Source organism: Centruroides sculpturatus, unplaced genomic scaffold, assembly GCF_000671375.1.
Source record: "Centruroides sculpturatus isolate CEXI.00-Female unplaced genomic scaffold, Cexi_2.0 scaffold577, whole genome shotgun sequence".
NCBI classification, from domain to species: Eukaryota; Metazoa; Arthropoda; class Arachnida; order Scorpiones; family Buthidae; genus Centruroides; species Centruroides sculpturatus.
In genome coordinates this window covers 175,040-193,430 of record NW_019384834.1, presented here as the reverse complement: position 1 = coordinate 193,430, position 18,391 = coordinate 175,040, and the positions used below count along the sequence as shown (strand labels likewise).

The following is an 18,391-nucleotide window of genomic DNA, read 5'->3' as shown; positions in this document are numbered from 1 at the left end:
ATCCGTATCCGTATCCGTTACTTTTTAGCGGATCTTTAACGGATCTTTTATCTTAATGAATTTCATTACTTATATGAAATTTTAAAGATAGGTAGCAATAGCACATTCGTCATTTACTATCGTAAAATATTTCCATATTACACTACTAAATTTTTTTGTCGGCATTGTTTTTATTTTAATTTAACTCAACACTCTCCAAAAACACAAACGTAATCTACGCTATCCCGTGTCACACTAGCCACAAACCAGTGTTTCCCAACGTGGGGCCCACGCCCCACAGGGAGCAATTGGATTGCTAAGGAGGGCAATTCGAAAATGGACTTGTACTTGTCCAGAGTTTAAGTTAACAGTATAGCCGCTGTATATGTTAGGGAGACTAGAATTTTAGAAAGGCTTAGGTGGGGCATAGCAAAAAAAGGTTGGGAAACACTGCACTAAACTATTGTGGCGGTACGCTATATTTTTGTAAATATTAATTTTAGTTTAGTTTCGTTTCTTCTTTCTACCCTTTGTTCTATTGTTCTATTTTCTTCTAAAACTTTCTTATCTATTCTCTGTCCCTTGGCTGGGATAAGCAGTTCCTAGAACTTTGAGGAGCAAAGGTGTAAACAGAAGCCGGAGAAAAAAAAGAAGTGACGTAGCAGATCATTCGTAAACTGGACAGCAGAGTGTACGGACGAGGTGAGAATACTGGGAGTCGTATTTTCAATGACCGGATAGTTCAGAAAAAAGATCGTGTTTTAAGGTCGTATTGACGACTGTGGAAGAAAAAATCCTAATTATTGAAGAAGAGAACTGGCCAGTTATAAGAGAAGGGCGTGTGTTATCCCACCCAACAGTATGCATAAAGAAACAAGCCGAAAAAAGGGACAAAACCCCAGATATCTCTATTTCTATCTTATCTATCATTTTTTCTGTCTTCTTAATTCTATCCCTTTTTCTGTTATTAGTGTTAAGTTAGTGTTTAAGGTTAGTTTTAAGGTTCCGGGTTATATTGTCGCGATCGGGATCTGTATTGTACACGTGATTTGGATACAGCGAACTATTATTATCGCTGTAATTTCGCATGCTACTGTTTGTACCGTGAAGTTGGAATCCCCCGAAATAGAATCTGTATAAAGACGCAAAAAAGCTCAATTGGAAAATTATATTAACTTTTGTTACTTTATCCTGTCTGCCTTTGTGGTGAATTCTAATTTAGCACATTTTTACACCATAAACAAAAACACGCGCAGTGCAAGTCAAAACACGTCGCGTTATTAACGCAAAGCGTCAACTATCGGTCCAAGGTCACACGCACCGGCGCCGACTGAGTACGAAAGTTGAGATCCGTATCCGTATCCGCGGATCTAGACACGAATGATCCGTATCCGTATCCGCGGATATACGTTTTTAACGATCCGGCACATCACTAAAACTTATATATAATGCAATAAAAACTAATTTCAACTTTACCTGCTAGTATTTATAAATATTGCAGTGGGTTTCATTAAACTAAATGCTCTTTCATTAAACAATTCTTTAGTTTGAGCATTTAAAGCACAACAACTTACAATGAAATCAGAATTTTTCAAAAGTTCATCAAAAGTAACAAATTTAGCTCCTAATTCATTAGCTGAAATCAAAAAACATATTTTGAAGTAAGTAAAGAATCTTAAATTTTATTTTATATAATATTTTAAAACCATATTTAAGGAGTTCAAGTGTACAGTACATTTAGTACAAATGTAATATTTTAATGTTAACAAACATTAATATGTTAATTCCTTAATCAGTTTTGAAATATTTTAGTTTTATTCAAAATCATCATTTTTTCTGTAATAAGTAAACAAATTTATACCTCTTTCTTTCTGTTTGTTTCCACAATACAAAAACTGGCCCACTTTAAATCCTTGTAATTTTTCAACAACAGCACAACCTAAGAATTAGTAAAAGGTAAAAAGTTAAATTATGTTGAATAAATCTTTAAAATATAAATATATAATAATTTTTATGTATTTCTAATCTAAATACATATATACAGTGTGTCCCAAAAGTGTAGATAATCAACATTTTACTATTCATAATTGTTANGACAGGTGTTGAACAAGAGAGAGAAACAGACCACCTTGGACATGTTTTTCAAGAAGCCAGCAGGCAAAAAACAAAGGATGGAACAAGAGAAGTTGACCCTGCAAGTTCCGGAAGCCTCTCCTGAATCTGACTCAGATTAAAAAAACAATAAAAAGAGACCTGCTGCAATGTGTAATAAGTCTGTATCTTTATGAATGTGTGAAGAAAGTATTCCTCCACCTCCTCCTCACAACGTCTGACTACCCGGCATAATTGGTGACTGCTCCATTTTCATTTTTTTAATGGTACAGTATGGTTATTTTATGCTGCGGAACAAATTATATGTTTTAACATGTATTTCTATGGGAAAATGTGTTTCGTATAACGGACTTTTCACTTAACGGACGTGCACCTGGAACGGATTAAGTACGTTATATGAGTCACCACTGTAATGAATTGTATGTTAAGATATAAAAAGCATCAGCTGTACATAAGTGAATATGTACAGCTGATGCTTTACATATGTTTACCTTTGACATACAAATTCTTTTAAAAATTACATTATGAAATCTCTAAACAAATACTCCAGAAATGTATAAAATATTATAATATTCATTAAAAAAACTAATCATAGCAGCGATTATGGACCTGGATCTGGAATATTTTGAAACAGTTAACTATAAACTTCTATTAAATTGAAGAATTTCTGATCTAAAATTATATCTGGTAGCTGTTCAGATTTTTTTTGTGCTTTCTGGAATGCTTCATGTACTGTACTTCTCATGGTTTTGTGAAACACTTCTGAGGTAGAAATGCTGCAACATATGATCAATTATTGAAAACAAATTCCAGCTGTTAAAGCTGCTCATATTCTAGCAAATGATATTAAACACAAAGGCAAATCCAGGAATTAATCTTAGGGTAATGATCTAACAAGCTATATCTCTACTCTTCTCAATTCTTCAATCTCTACTTTCTCATAAAAATATTCCATCATGCTTGACAAGAGAATTTCTGGTTATTAATAAAAAGAAGTAAACTATCTTAAAGATATAATATTTTAGTTATATTAGTTGAAAAAGTCTGTTAACATAAAAATATTAAAATTTCATTATGATTATGATGATATGATCTGTTCAATTCACGAAAATAAATTTATGTTCTATTTTTGTTTGTATGTAGGCTGTTTTTTTTTCAAGCTCCATAAAAAAAACAATATTGTTAAGGCCATCTCAATTCACTGGTGTCAACATTCTATGGCAAGGGGATGGAAAAGCTTGTCCACAGATATGACAAATGCCTCAATCTTCACAGTGATTATGTTGAAAAGTAACCATGTTTGTACCTAACTTTTGCTAATAAATTCATTTTCATTTACACNTTTAATTAAGAGATGGCGCCTAACGCCTACCTCTAATTGTCAAATTATTTAGTTCCAATCATTTAAAATAGCCATATTATAGCCCGATAATTAGGCGATCGTTTGATGTTGTTATTATCTACTCGGGCTGTGAGTTGATGTTTATTTAGAAATTGCTGTTTTAGTAAACAGATCTACTGGAATTTTATAAAATTTTGGGAAAATCACCACCAAAACCTTCTAAACATCAATCAGGAAGACCGAAAATCACATCTCAAAGGGGATGATAATTGAATTGTGTGCCTTGCATCACAACAGGATAAATCAGTTCGTCAAATTTTGTTTGAAAGTGAATTAAAAATGTCAAAAAGCACTGTTCATCAAAAAACTTCAGCAGTTCCATATATAAAATTTGTTGCCGTAATGAAACAAACCACTGAAAAAAAATTTAATTTGGATAGCCTAATTAGCATTAAGTTAGGAAAGAAAAGTGCAGTTTTTCAGCAGGAAAAAGGGTGATCATTCTGTTATGGTGTGGGCTGCTTTGGATTTAATGGTTTATCAAATTTAGTAATTTTAACTGATAGACAGACATCTAAAAGTTATGAAGAAACCCTAAAAATATAATTTAACACCTATTGGAGAAGAAACTGAGGACCTGATTGGATTTTCCAACATGACAATGCCAGTATTCATTGTTCAACTAAGTGGCCAGCAAAAAGCCTGGACATAAATCTGATTGAAAACTCGTGGGGGCATTCTTGCTTGAAAAATTTAAGCAAATAACAGGCATTTTACAACAGTTTCAGAGCTTAAACAACAAATCATTAAGTGCTGGTTTCAAACAGATCCAGAATCTTACACAATTTAATTAAATCAATGCCTAATTGCATTTTTGAAGTTATTAAACATAATGGCAATTCTATTTCATATTAATTAAAACAATTTCCATCAATTTATATTATAAATTATTGTTTAAAGTTTAAAATTTATCTATATTTTTGGACATCACAAAACAACTATTTTGTGTTTAACACTTTATGTAACTATCAAATACTGTAAAAACAATTATATAACATTGTATTATGCTATAAATAAATAATAATAACCACTTGCATTGCTAATCTATGTTTTTATTTTTTTTAAATATCTGCATTTCTGGGATGCACTGTATGTGCACACATGCACTCACAAGATGTTTGGAAAATAACACACCACAGGAGTACCTGTGGTGTGTTATTTTCTTACTTACTTCGTAATAAAAACTTGAGGTTGTAAAATAATCACAGATTAACTTGAAATTATACACTAAAACATATTTATGAAGTTTATTATAATATATTGCTGTGTGTCCATAATAGCTTTGACAACAAGTATATAACCACAACTATGTAGTAAATATTTTATAATTAATGTTTTAAGTCTTGAGGGACCTACTTCACGAGATATATGCATTTATAACTTAAAAAGAACAAAGCCACCAGTTATTCTAAAAATGAAATGTTATAAACTGATTTAGAATAACTGGCAACTTTGTTCTTTTTATGTTTTAGGAGATAAAATGCATTCATCTCCTGAAAAAACGTTAATCACATAGTTAATGGTTATGTGTCGATTATTAATGCTAGTGCAATTATGGAAAGGAATAAGTTTTTTAAATAAAGTTTCTTCTGGATTATGTTGTGTTATATTGTTGAATTCTAAGGACAAATGTATTTTTCTATTTATTCATTTTTAAGATGAACAAAGACTCAAAATTGCTAGATTGATATATCTAATCTACACAAATATGAATATCTGTTAACCCAATTTTTGATTAAGGTCAAACAAGCTGCTGGATTATATCATGCTATAATATGGCTACTATTTAATAATTAAATGTTGTGTTTGCTTAAATAAAGTATATTTTATATAAGCTTTCCAAACGATTCTTTCTACGTTGACTGCTATAGCACCGATGCATTCACCTAAAACCATAAGGGCAAATATGAGGACTCCAAAAATAGTAAAATCTTTTCTTGAATCGAATAACTTAAAATTGTTAGTAGCCGACAAAGATAAATGTTTTGTTCTATGCAGAAACAAAGATTTCCTCAATAGAGCTAACGAGTTCCTCGAACATTCCAGATCAATAGTACTAAAACAAGATCCTACTTCCACTGTGTTAAGAAAAATGCACAAAGTTATTGCATTACCAGGAGTTGTAGAATCTTTAGCTGGTCTTCTCAATCCTCCATCGAACGTCGCATGCCCCAGATTATTTTTTGAGGCCAAAACCCTTAAATTGTCATGGCCACTAAGACCATTGGTCAACAAACATTCCCATCCCACGTATCATCTTGAAGCTGCACTGGCAAAACATATCACATCCTTAATCCAACATTCTGAGCTTGTAACTACATCCTCCACTGAAGCCAAATGTACCATCTTACAAAAATTAGGAAACCTCCCCTCTAGTTCCTACCAAAAGTTTTACAAAATCGATGTTATTTCTTTATATCCTTCTGTTCCATATTTCGAGGCCATCATGCTGGCAAATACCCTATTTCTCAATTTTAGTTACCCAGCATCACACGTTTTACACCTACGTGAAGCTCTTCGCCTTATTACTCAAAATAATTATTTCCAATTTAATGGAAAAATATATAAATAAACACAAGGGGTACCAATGGGCTCACCATTATCTCTTATTCTAGCTGAACTGGTCATGAGAAATATAGAACATCGGATTTTCAATGCCTCTTTAACAATCCAATATCCTCTCATGTATCTACGGTACGTCAACGATGTGCTAATTGCGTGGGATAGTTCCAATGAGGACTTGCTTCAATTTACTCAAATATTAGCCTCTATTTATCCTACAATTAATTTTACTGTTGAAGAGCAAGAAAACAATAGAATATCTTTCCTGGACTTAGATATACATACATCTCTGGTGCTTATATTTTCTGTCCATCATTGTAATAAGAATGCTCCACAAATCATTCCAACCGCCGCCTACCAACCACCACATTACAAAAACTCTGCTATATCTTCACTAATACGGAGGGTTTACCTTCTCCCTTCTACTCAGGTGCTAGTAGAAAATGAATTATCCATTATTCAATCTACAATGTTAAGAGCAGGTTACTCACATTCAAAATTCATTTTTCTAAAAAATCGTGTAAAAAACAGTTTATTTCCACAATCTTTTCTTTCCAATAAAGAAAACTTAAAAATAGCGCACCCCCCAATACCCTACTTACGCCCTATCTCCTTAAAAATTGCACATCTTTTTAGAAGTAATGGTTATATTCTACCAATTACACCGCAACCAAATCTAAGAAGACTGCTATGTAATGATACGGATAAGTACCAGGTGAATGAAAAATCCGGTGTCTACCAAATCTTGCTAAAGCACACACTAACTGGTGAAGAGATTAATTATGTAGGAGCTACTGCTAGAAAATTAAGTTCACATATCCACGAACATCAAGAAGACATCAAAAATAATAGGCCAGTCACAGAATTAGCAAAGAAAGTACTCAACCACAACTACCAGCCTCTATGGAACGAAATAAAATTACTAAAATGCTGCAACAAACAAAAAGATCTATTTATTTGGGAGACACTCTACATTTCTACTACCATACCATGCAACTCCCCAACTCTTGAGCTTCCACAAATTTGGATAACAGCTTTCAAACAACTCAACCCAAGATAAAAATACTCCTTTGTTGCTCATAGGCTTATTTTGCCTTGGTGCGCNGCTTGTTTTCGTCGCGGAACAGCTCAGCAATCAATCAATCAATCATTGTTTATTATGGTATAATTTTATACATGTTCTAGTACCGCAGTGAGCATCACCAGAAAATGAGGAAACAACTAATCAATAGTGTTACAGATTGTATTGAGCTACAAAAATATTTATATATGAGAAAACATAAATCAGAAAACTAATAATTGTTTGTATGATCACAGTAATAAAATTTGAATATATTGTGAGTATAGGATTATATATACATTAAACAAATGGTAATTATATACAGATATACAGATACAGATACAGATATTTTTATTGATAATATACCAAAGGTACATTCCCGGTACCGTTTACACACAACCGGGTGAGTCGTGACAATGAATACAGATTACAAGGAAAATTGGTAAGAGGACAAATACCATAAATACAAACTGTTGGAGATGAGTAACTAAGTCAAACTAATAGATGCCATAAGTACAAGTTTCAGAATTGAGATAAGTAAAATGTATACAAAATAATTAAATGCAAAATACATAACGCATATAAACAGAGGAGGTTAGGCTCAGAAGAGCACTAGGTGTAGGTAGGCACAGTAGTTCGTTTAAAGTACATGTTTACAAGGTTACAGAAGGCACTGTAGGTGTCCTTGTGCCTGAACAGACAAACAAAGTTAGAGGGAGGCCAGTTGTAATTATGGGCTTCAACAGTAATTTTTAGATGAAGACGCTCCTGTTCCACCATTGGGCAATGCAGGATGTAGTGTCTGCTACTGTCTATGGTGCCACAGATGGGACACATGTTGTCGGTTCTGCCCTTGAATCTGGCGAGATATGAGAAGAAAGATCCATGATTGGTGAGCAAGCATGGATCTTTCTTCTCATATCTCGCCAGATTCAAGGGCAGAACCGACAACATGTGTCCCATCTGTGGCACCATAGACAGTAAATATTTAATAATTAATGTTTTCAGTCTTGAGGGACCTACTTTGGGAGATATATGCATTTATAACTTAAAAAGAACAAAGCCGCCAGTTATTCTTAAAATGAAATGTTATAAACTGATTTAGAATAACTGGCGACTTTGTTCTTTTTATGTTTTAGGAGATAAAATGCATTCATCTCCTAAAAAAGGTTAATCACATAGTTAATGGTTATGTGTCCATTATTAATGCTAGTGCAGTTATGGAAAGGAATAACTTTTTTAAATAAAGTTTCTTCTGGATTATGTTGTGTTATATTGTTGAATTCTAAGGACAAATGTACAAATGTATTTTTCTATTTATTCATTTTTAAGATGAACAAAGACTCAAAATTGCTAGATTGATATATCTAATCTACACAAATATGAACATCTGTTAACCCAATTTTTGATTAAGGTCAAACAATCTGCTGGATTATATCAGGCTATAATATGGCTACTATTTAATAATTAAATGTTGTGTTTGCTTAAATAAAGTATATTTTATATAAGCTTTTATAGTTGTTTAACATGCAATTCTAACAAAATTAAGTTCTATGTAATAAGTCTTAATTTTCACTAATTTTAGACAAGTCACAGTCTCACAAGAGGATTTGCTAACATGGATGGGGAACAGGGTCTGACAACCTAACTCAAACTATTCATAATAAGTTATAAAGTTCATATAGCATGCATATAACATTACCTATACATTGTTAAAACTATAATATAATAATAATTATAATAAAATGAGCAAGTACTGTTATTGAATTTTAAATTTAATGTCTCAATTTTATAAATCAATTCTGAATTTATACAACTGCTTATAAAGAAAGGTTTTCCTGATTAATTTTTTTTACCTATTCGACCCATTCCTACAATTCCTATTGTACTTCCTTTAATTGAAGTTCCACACATCCACAAAGGAGCCCATCCACATGATATCCATTTTCCACTAAAATATTAAAAACAAATTTAATTTATTATATTAACATTGTTAATAGTTTTCGATAATTTAGTAAATGCATCTAAAAATATTATTTAAACAAAACAAATGTATATTAAGGTATATACAAACTTTCTGAACTAATTGAACATATTTTGATCATATTTAAAAACAAATGTCAAAAAATATTTATTAGTATTTTTAACTTTATTTCATATTTTATTATCTGTATTTTCCATCTGATCTGAATAATTTCTAAAACTTAATGAATTGCATTTAAAATTTAAGTTTTAGTTTATTTTATTATTTGCTTTTTCACCACAGATTTGTTTGAATCACTAAATAATAATAAAATTTTTGAATATTAATATAATGGAGTTTAAAAAAGTTGATTGAAACAAAGATTTTAGCTGTTGTATATTTTTGTTTGATTTATAATCTTTAAAAAAACCAGCAAAAATTATTCAAAACAAACACATCATTGGAGCAACATTGAATTTTAGTACAAATCTCCATTTAGACATCTGGACTTTTATTTTATATTTTGTTTTGTATTTATTTATCAATTCTTGCGATCCAATTTCATAAATCATTAAATCTATTCCACAGCAATTTGGCATTAGATTTTATTTCTCATTTAAATTTCAACTTTTAAAATGTTATTAAATAAATTATTATATAATTCTATCGTTGTTACATGTATAGATTGTAAATAAGTATAAAATATTATTAATTCTAATTTCAATGGTTCTACAGTTGTTTTTTTTATTTTTTATTTTTTTGTTTCCACACTGTTCAATACATTTGTAAGATAAAAATCACTAGAATTTCCAAAATATTTATTATTAAAGAAAATATATATTTTTTGGCCTCTCTAACAAAAATAATTTAAAATAAAAATCTTTATAGTTAAGAGCTTATTTATATTAATTTAACTTAAGAAATTTAATTTTCAAAGAAATATAAGTTAGGAATTATTTTTATTTAAGTCACAAATTTTTGTAGAAAACTCATAATTCTTACTTTCTTAGTTCTTCTGATGCTTCAAAAATTCTTCTTGAAGTTGCTAACAGGAGAGAAATTGTTAACTCTGCAACATCATCTGTAAGAACATCAGGTGTATTTCCAACAAGAATGTTTCTATCAAAATAAAAAATAAAATAAACAGTAAAAATAAATAATTTTTTTATTAATACACTTATATATTTACAGTGGTGCCTCGTATAACGTACGCCTCGAATAATGGACGCTGTGAACAACGGACTTTCTGTTTGGCCGTTACGTGACTCGAGCAACGGACTGGCTGCGAACAACGGACTTTCCGTTCAGCAGTTACGTGAGGCGAACAATGGACTTTCTGCGAACAAGTGCGAATAATATTTTCACTCTTTTGCCGTTGCCAATGACAATCTGCTATTTTTATAATATATTAGTGTTATTAGAATATTATTAGTATATCTGAAGTACAGAGCTCCTGTTGGGATTCGGCTTGCTCCTTTGTTTATTACGTACAGTATATCACCTCAGTGCAGTGTATTTACATTTATTCAAGTGTTGTGCAAATCATGGCTTCTAAAAAAACAGAAAGGTGATTTCAATTGAAACAATGCAAGAAATCATCAGAAGAAGTGAAAGTTGACAAAAACTTCCTTGTCAAATGGGGAGAGTTCAGGAGTTTACCAACACTCATTATCCAAACACAGCTGAGGCCAACAGGATCAATGATCTCTACAATGACACCCTTGCCCGTCATTTCCAACAGGTGTTGAACAAGAGAGAGAAACAGACCACCTTGGACATGTTTTTCAAGAAGCCAGCAGGCAAAAAACAAAGGATGGAACAAGAGAAGTTGACCCTGCAAGTTCCGGAAGCCTCTCCTGAATCTGACTCAGATTAAAAAAACAATAAAAAGAGACCTGCTGCAATGTGTAATAAGTCTGTATCTTTATGAATGTGTGAAGAAAGTATTCCTCCACCTCCTCCTCACAACGTCTGACTACCCGGCATAATTGGTGACTGCTCCATTTTCATTTTTTTAATGGTACAGTATGGTTATTTTATGCTGCGGAACAAATTATATGTTTTAACATGTATTTCTATGGGAAAATGTGTTTCGTATAACGGACTTTTCACTTAACGGACGTGCACCTGGAACGGATTAAGTACGTTATATGAGTCACCACTGTAATGAATTGTATGTTAAGATATAAAAAGCATCAGCTGTACATAAGTGAATATGTACAGCTGATGCTTTACATATGTTTACCTTTGACATACAAATTCTTTTAAAAATTACATTATGAAATCTCTAAACAAATACTCCAGAAATGTATAAAATATTATAATATTCATTAAAAAAACTAATCATAGCAGCGATTATGGACCTGGATCTGGAATATTTTGAAACAGTTAACTATAAACTTCTATTAAATTGAAGAATTTCTGATCTAAAATTATATCTGGTAGCTGTTCAGATTTTTTTTGTGCTTTCTGGAATGCTTCATGTACTGTACTTCTCATGGTTTTGTGAAACACTTCTGAGGTAGAAATGCTGCAACATATGATCAATTATTGAAAACAAATTCCAGCTGTTAAAGCTGCTCATATTCTAGCAAATGATATTAAACACAAAGGCAAATCCAGGAATTAATCTTAGGGTAATGATCTAACAAGCTATATCTCTACTCTTCTCAATTCTTCAATCTCTACTTTCTCATAAAAATATTCCATCATGCTTGACAAGAGAATTTCTGGTTATTAATAAAAAGAAGTAAACTATCTTAAAGATATAATATTTTAGTTATATTAGTTGAAAAAGTCTGTTAACATAAAAATATTAAAATTTCATTATGATTATGATGATATGATCTGTTCAATTCACGAAAATAAATTTATGTTCTATTTTTGTTTGTATGTAGGCTGTTTTTTTTCAAGCTCCATAAAAAAAACAATATTGTTAAGGCCATCTCAATTCACTGGTGTCAACATTCTATGGCAAGGGGATGGAAAAGCTTGTCCACAGATATGACAAATGCCTCAATCTTCACAGTGATTATGTTGAAAAGTAACCATGTTTGTACCTAACTTTTGCTAATAAATTCATTTTCATTTACACTTGTCTTTTTTTTTTTTTTTTCTTTATGGACCATCGGCGCTTGAAAAAACCACCCTCATATTTTAAGATGTATCTGATGCTGTAACATTGAATTTCAAAAAGTTTATCCTAAACAAATACTTTTTATCATACAAGCTTCTAGAAGTATTTAAGGTTTTATTTATCTGGTTTTAAACTTACAATAAAAAATTTTATTGTGAAAAATATTAGTAAATTAGTCACATTAGTTAAATGTGATTAATCAACACTTATACTATTTTTTTTGCATATCTTATTTAAGGAAGGGTAAACAAAAATGTCACAAATATATGTGTATATTTCGTAAATTATATTTTTACTTCAATTAAGACATTTAATATCAAAAGACAGTTTTGATATTACATATTTTGTTGCATATTTTATTTTTTAACAATACTAAATTATTCAATTATGTAGTGTTAATAAATGTAATTGTTTTATTTCATTCATTTTTTTAATATTAATTATATGCTATGAATACAATAACAAACCTTTTTTTGCATTCAGGTAAATCTATGTGATCAAATCCAACAGACATTGTTCCTATTACTTTTAACTGAGGTCCTACAATAAATCAAAAACTGGCTTTTAAATAAGAAATTATAATTTAAATCCTATTAGAAATACAAACCTGCAGCATTCAATAATTCTTTATCAACTTTATCTGCCATTTGGCAATACAAAGCATCTTTTCCTGCTATCTTCTCAAGCAATGCATCACGGGGTATGGCACTAGCTTTAGGCCATGTTTCAACTTCACAACTGCAATATAAATCATAATTTTAAGTAAATTGCATTAACATTTAATTTAACTACTGTATTTTAAATCTGTTTTTTAATTTATCTACATGTTAGACTATATATGAATTGTAAAGCTGGATGGCACATGATACTGATAGATCATAGTTTATATATAACTTGGTTTAATGCATACTTATAATTTTTAAAAAAAAGCAAACTTTAAATTCAATTTTAAGTACTTAATATATTTCACATTTCAAATGTTTTAAAAACTAGTTTTTGATAAATCAAATATTTGAATACTTTTAGAGTAAGTAATTTTTTTTATCCTGACTTCCCTAAACCTGTTATTGGCGTGCAACGCGTATAAGATATATACAGCAGGTGATAAACATTTTTGAACTATCTCGTTCTTTCTCAGGTCAACTAGCTTAGGAATGCTTCCAAACATACCAAACATTATTTAAATAGCTGTATAAGGGAACACAAAGCGAATATCTAGCATGGGCGGTTCATTACTGCACTTGCAACGTATGCATCTGATCCAGATGTCAAAGTGAGGTTTGATAGAGCTACAGTCATTGTCAGCACACCCCATCAGGACCACCTTAAATGACTAGAATCTATAGCCATTTATAAAGCCAACCAAGTAGCCTCATGCATCAACCAGAAGGAGGAGCTAAATCTGTCGCTGGCCTGGCAGTTCCTATTAGATGCCAACCCATGGCTACCTCCACCAGCTCATGATCATGCATGTCAAGTGAGACTGACTTCGTTGAAATGACATTCAATCCCATTGAATTACACGCGCTCCGTTCGGAAGCATTCCTAAGCTAGTTGACCTGAGGAAGAACTGTGGGATAGTTCGACAACATTTGTCTCCCGCTGAATATGTCTTATACGCATTGCACACCAGTAACAGGTTTAGGGAAGTCAGGATTTTACTCCAGTGCTGAAATTAGAGTGAACTTTGTAATCTTTTTTATTTCTTCAAATCTAAAAGTTAATCATAAGAAACACTTATGCCACCTTTATTATTTTTCTATCTTCTAAACTTTAGCATATACGGAAATACCAGCCAAGATATACAAGAATGTTTTAAACTTATGCATCTTTCTGTATTTACTTACATAATTTAATGATTCAAATGAAGTGTAACACAATTTAAGATAAAACACCAAATCATTTGAACAAATTATTATAAGTTAAATTTATGTTATTTAATTTTGTGTCATTAATCATTTTATATAATTTTTTATTTAATTAATTTCTAGTGTGTGAAAGTTTGATAGTCTGCCATCTAAAGGAAAACCAAATGATGTTAAAAACACAACTGTACATCAAACCAATTACATAAACACAAAAATATATAATATAACAAACATTTTCATCTGTATCAATCAGATTACATAAGCCTATTACATCTGATTGATATGGATTGATTGATATTATATATTGTGTTTATATTAGGGTTGCAACGAATAGTATATTTGGCCAGGAGCATGGGTGAATAGCCGAATATTCAGCCAAACTATTCGGCTTGATTAACGCACGTACGAAAATTGGCATGCAAACCGCATTATGGCAAGGACCCTGCTCTCTATTGGCCTGCTGTCACTATGCTTCGCCAATCGCATTAACTCTTGACAGTTGTAGCGGACAGACAATAGTGTCATGGCAGTATGTGATAAATGATGATATTAAATGTGAATAACAATGAAATGACCTACACGTGTAAATAACGGAAAAAGAACAGAAAAGGACTGCAAAGTGAAAATAAATATGAAATTGATTATGTGATACACTTCTTGTCTAGTCTTATGTTCAAATATACGAGCGCTAAGATGGCTTTTCAAGTTAATACCGTCCTAAAGCATCCTCCCCACTTACAATCTGTGGACCATCCCACCCTGTGAAACTCTACTGTACACTAAAACAATCTCTTTCTGTTCCCTTTATTTTAATAGTGCGCTAACCTCACTTCATCATACAGACTGTCCCAAAAAGATTTCTATTACCCTTACTGTAACCAAGATCAAGGTTCCCAAATTTCATAATATTAACTCAACATTGTGTCATGTATACTGCTACCAGGCCATCATGTTCACTGTAAGTTCAAAAAATTTTTTACATTTTGTTAATCGTTCCCTTTTGTAAATCATTTCCAATTTAATCATCATTGTAGCTTATACCTGTTAATCAATAATCACCATCCATATTTTATCTAATGTCACAACTCCTGCATTTCTCACAATCCATGTAAGTTTCCTAATGTTCTTTTAATTTTGTAACATTATAGAAAAATTTTGCTAACTTGTATACATTATGTTAATTTTCCCTGTATAGTTGTAACAGAAGAGTTGAAAAGGGATATAATTATCCAAAATGCATACTCGAATAAATAAAAAGTCTTTCTAAAGTTTGTCCTTCGTTTCATTGATGGTGTAACAAGTCTAGTGGAAAAGAAAAGCCATCTTAGCACTCGTATATTTGAAAATATGAAATTGAGTTCATAACATAATTGAACAAGTCGAGGCAGCTTATTGGCGCGAAATTCGTGGTCAATGCCAAACGATTGTTGTCATAGACCAGGGGTGGCCAACCTGCGGCTCGCGAGCCACATGCAGCTCTTTGAANTCTATATTTTTGGACATCACAAAACAACTATTTTGTGTTTAACACTTTATGTAACTATCAAATACTGTAAAAACAATTATATAACATTGTATTATGCTATAAATAAATAATAATAACCACTTGCATTGCTAATCTATGTTTTTATTTTTTTTAAATATCTGCATTTCTGGGATGCACTGTATGTGCACACATGCACTCACAAGATGTTTGGAAAATAACACACCACAGGAGTACCTGTGGTGTGTTATTTTCTTACTTACTTCGTAATAAAAACTTGAGGTTGTAAAATAATCACAGATTAACTTGAAATTATACACTAAAACATATTTATGAAGTTTATTATAATATATTGCTGTGTGTCCATAATAGCTTTGACAACAAGTATATAACCACAACTATGTAGTAAATATTTTATAATTAATGTTTTAAGTCTTGAGGGACCTACTTCAGGAGATATATGCATTTATAACTTAAAAAGAACAAAGCCGCCAGTTATTCTAAAAATGAAATGTTATAAACTGATTTAGAATAACTGGCAACTTTGTTCTTTTTATGTTTTAGGAGATAAAATGCATTCATCTCCTGAAAAAACGTTAATCACATAGTTAATGGTTATGTGTCGATTATTAATGCTAGTGCAATTATGGAAAGGAATAAGTTTTTTAAATAAAGTTTCTTCTGGATTATGTTGTGTTATATTGTTGAATTCTAAGGACAAATGTATTTTTCTATTTATTCATTTTTAAGATGAACAAAGACTCAAAATTGCTAGATTGATATATCTAATCTACACAAATATGAATATCTGTTAACCCAATTTTTGATTAAGGTCAAACAAGCTGCTGGATTATATCATGCTATAATATGGCTACTATTTAATAATTAAATGTTGTGTTTGCTTAAATAAAGTATATTTTATATAAGCTTTCCAAACGATTCTTTCTACGTTGACTGCTATAGCACCGATGCATTCACCTAAAACCATAAGGGCAAATATGAGGACTCCAAAAATAGTAAAATCTTTTCTTGAATCGAATAACTTAAAATTGTTAGTAGCCGACAAAGATAAATGTTTTGTTCTATGCAGAAACAAAGATTTCCTCAATAGAGCTAACGAGTTCCTCGAACATTCCAGATCAATAGTACTAAAACAAGATCCTACTTCCACTGTGTTAAGAAAAGTGCACAAAGTTATTGCATTACCAGGAGTTGTAGAATCTTTAGCTGGTCTTCTCAATCCTCCATCGAACGTCGCATGCCCCAGATTATTTTTTGAGGCCAAAACCCTTAAATTGTCATGGCCACTAAGACCATTGGTCAACAAACATTCCCATCCCACGTATCATCTTGAAGCTGCACTGGCAAAACATATCACATCCTTAATCCAACATTCTGAGCTTGTAACTACATCCTCCACTGAAGCCAAATGTACCATCTTACAAAAATTAGGAAACCTCCCCTCTAGTTCCTACCAAAAGTTTTACAAAATCGATGTTATTTCTTTATATCCTTCTGTTCCATATTTCGAGGCCATCATGCTGGCAAATACCCTATTTCTCAATTTTAGTTACCCAGCATCACACGTTTTACACCTACGTGAAGCTCTTCGCCTTATTACTCAAAATAATTATTTCCAATTTAATGGAAAAATATATAAATAAACACAAGGGGTACCAATGGGCTCACCATTATCTCTTATTCTAGCTGAACTGGTCATGAGAAATATAGAACATCGGATTTTCAATGCCTCTTTAACAATCCAATATCCTCTCATGTATCTACGGTACGTCAACGATGTGCTAATTGCGTGGGATAGTTCCAATGAGGACTTGCTTCAATTTACTCAAATATTAGCCTCTATTTATCCTACAATTAATTTTACTGTTGAAGAGCAAGAAAATAATAGAATATCTTTCCTGGACTTAGATATACATACATCTCTGGTGCTTATATTTTCTGTCCATCATTGTAATAAGAATGCTCCACAAATCATTCCAGCCGCCGCCTACCAACCACCACATTACAAAAACTCTGCTATATCTTCACTAATACGGAGGGTTTACCTTCTCCCTTCTACTCAGGTGCTAGTAGAAAATGAATTATCCATTATTCAATCTACAATGTTAAGAGCAGGTTACTCACATTCAAAATTCATTTTTCTAAAAAATCGTGTAAAAAACTGTTTATTTCCACAATCTTTTCTTTCCAATAAAGAAAACTTAAAAATAGCGCACCCCCCAATACCCTACTTACGCCCTATCTCCTTAAAAATTGCACATCTTTTTAGAAGTAATGGTTATATTCTACCAATTACACCGCAACCAAATCTAAGAAGACTGCTATGTAATGATACGGATAAGTACCAGGTGAATGAAAAATCCGGTGTCTACCAAATCTTGCTAAAGCACACACTAACTGGTGAAGAGATTAATTATGTAGGAGCTACTGCTAGAAAATTAAGTTCACATATCCACGAACATCAAGAAGACATCAAAAATAATAGGCCAGTCACAGAATTAGCAAAGAAAGTACTCAACCACAACTACCAGCCTCTATGGAACGAAATAAAATTACTAAAATGCTGCAACAAACAAAAAGATCTATTTATTTGGGAGACACTCTACATTTCTACTACCATACCATGCAACTCCCCAACTCTTGAGCTTCCACAAATTTGGATAACAGCTTTCAAACAACTCAACCCAAGATAAAAATACTCCTTTGTTGCTCATAGGCTTATTTTGCCTTGGTGCGCATACATGCATGAACTATGCCTTTTTACAGACATTTCTCACTTTAATATTTATTTATCATCATTTCTAC

The 18,391-nt window shown here is 31.7% G+C and overlaps 1 protein-coding gene across 2 annotated transcripts in view; it reads right to left on the bottom strand.

Annotated features, from left to right (window-relative positions):
- LOC111630189 (glyoxylate reductase/hydroxypyruvate reductase-like) overlaps positions 1-18,391 on the bottom strand; it is a 103,187-nt gene that overhangs the window by 77,461 nt on the left and 7,335 nt on the right. For both annotated transcript variants that reach the window (XM_023374251.1, XM_023374253.1), the window contains exons 3-8: positions 12,822-12,952; positions 12,682-12,754; positions 10,081-10,197; positions 8,972-9,066; positions 1,841-1,918; positions 1,456-1,615 (exon numbers count right to left, since the gene is read on the bottom strand). In XM_023374251.1, coding sequence (XP_023230019.1) covers positions 1,456-1,615; positions 1,841-1,918; positions 8,972-9,066; positions 10,081-10,197; positions 12,682-12,754; positions 12,822-12,952 — 654 coding nt within the window. The remainder of the gene's footprint in view (positions 1-1,455; positions 1,616-1,840; positions 1,919-8,971; positions 9,067-10,080; positions 10,198-12,681; positions 12,755-12,821; positions 12,953-18,391) is intronic.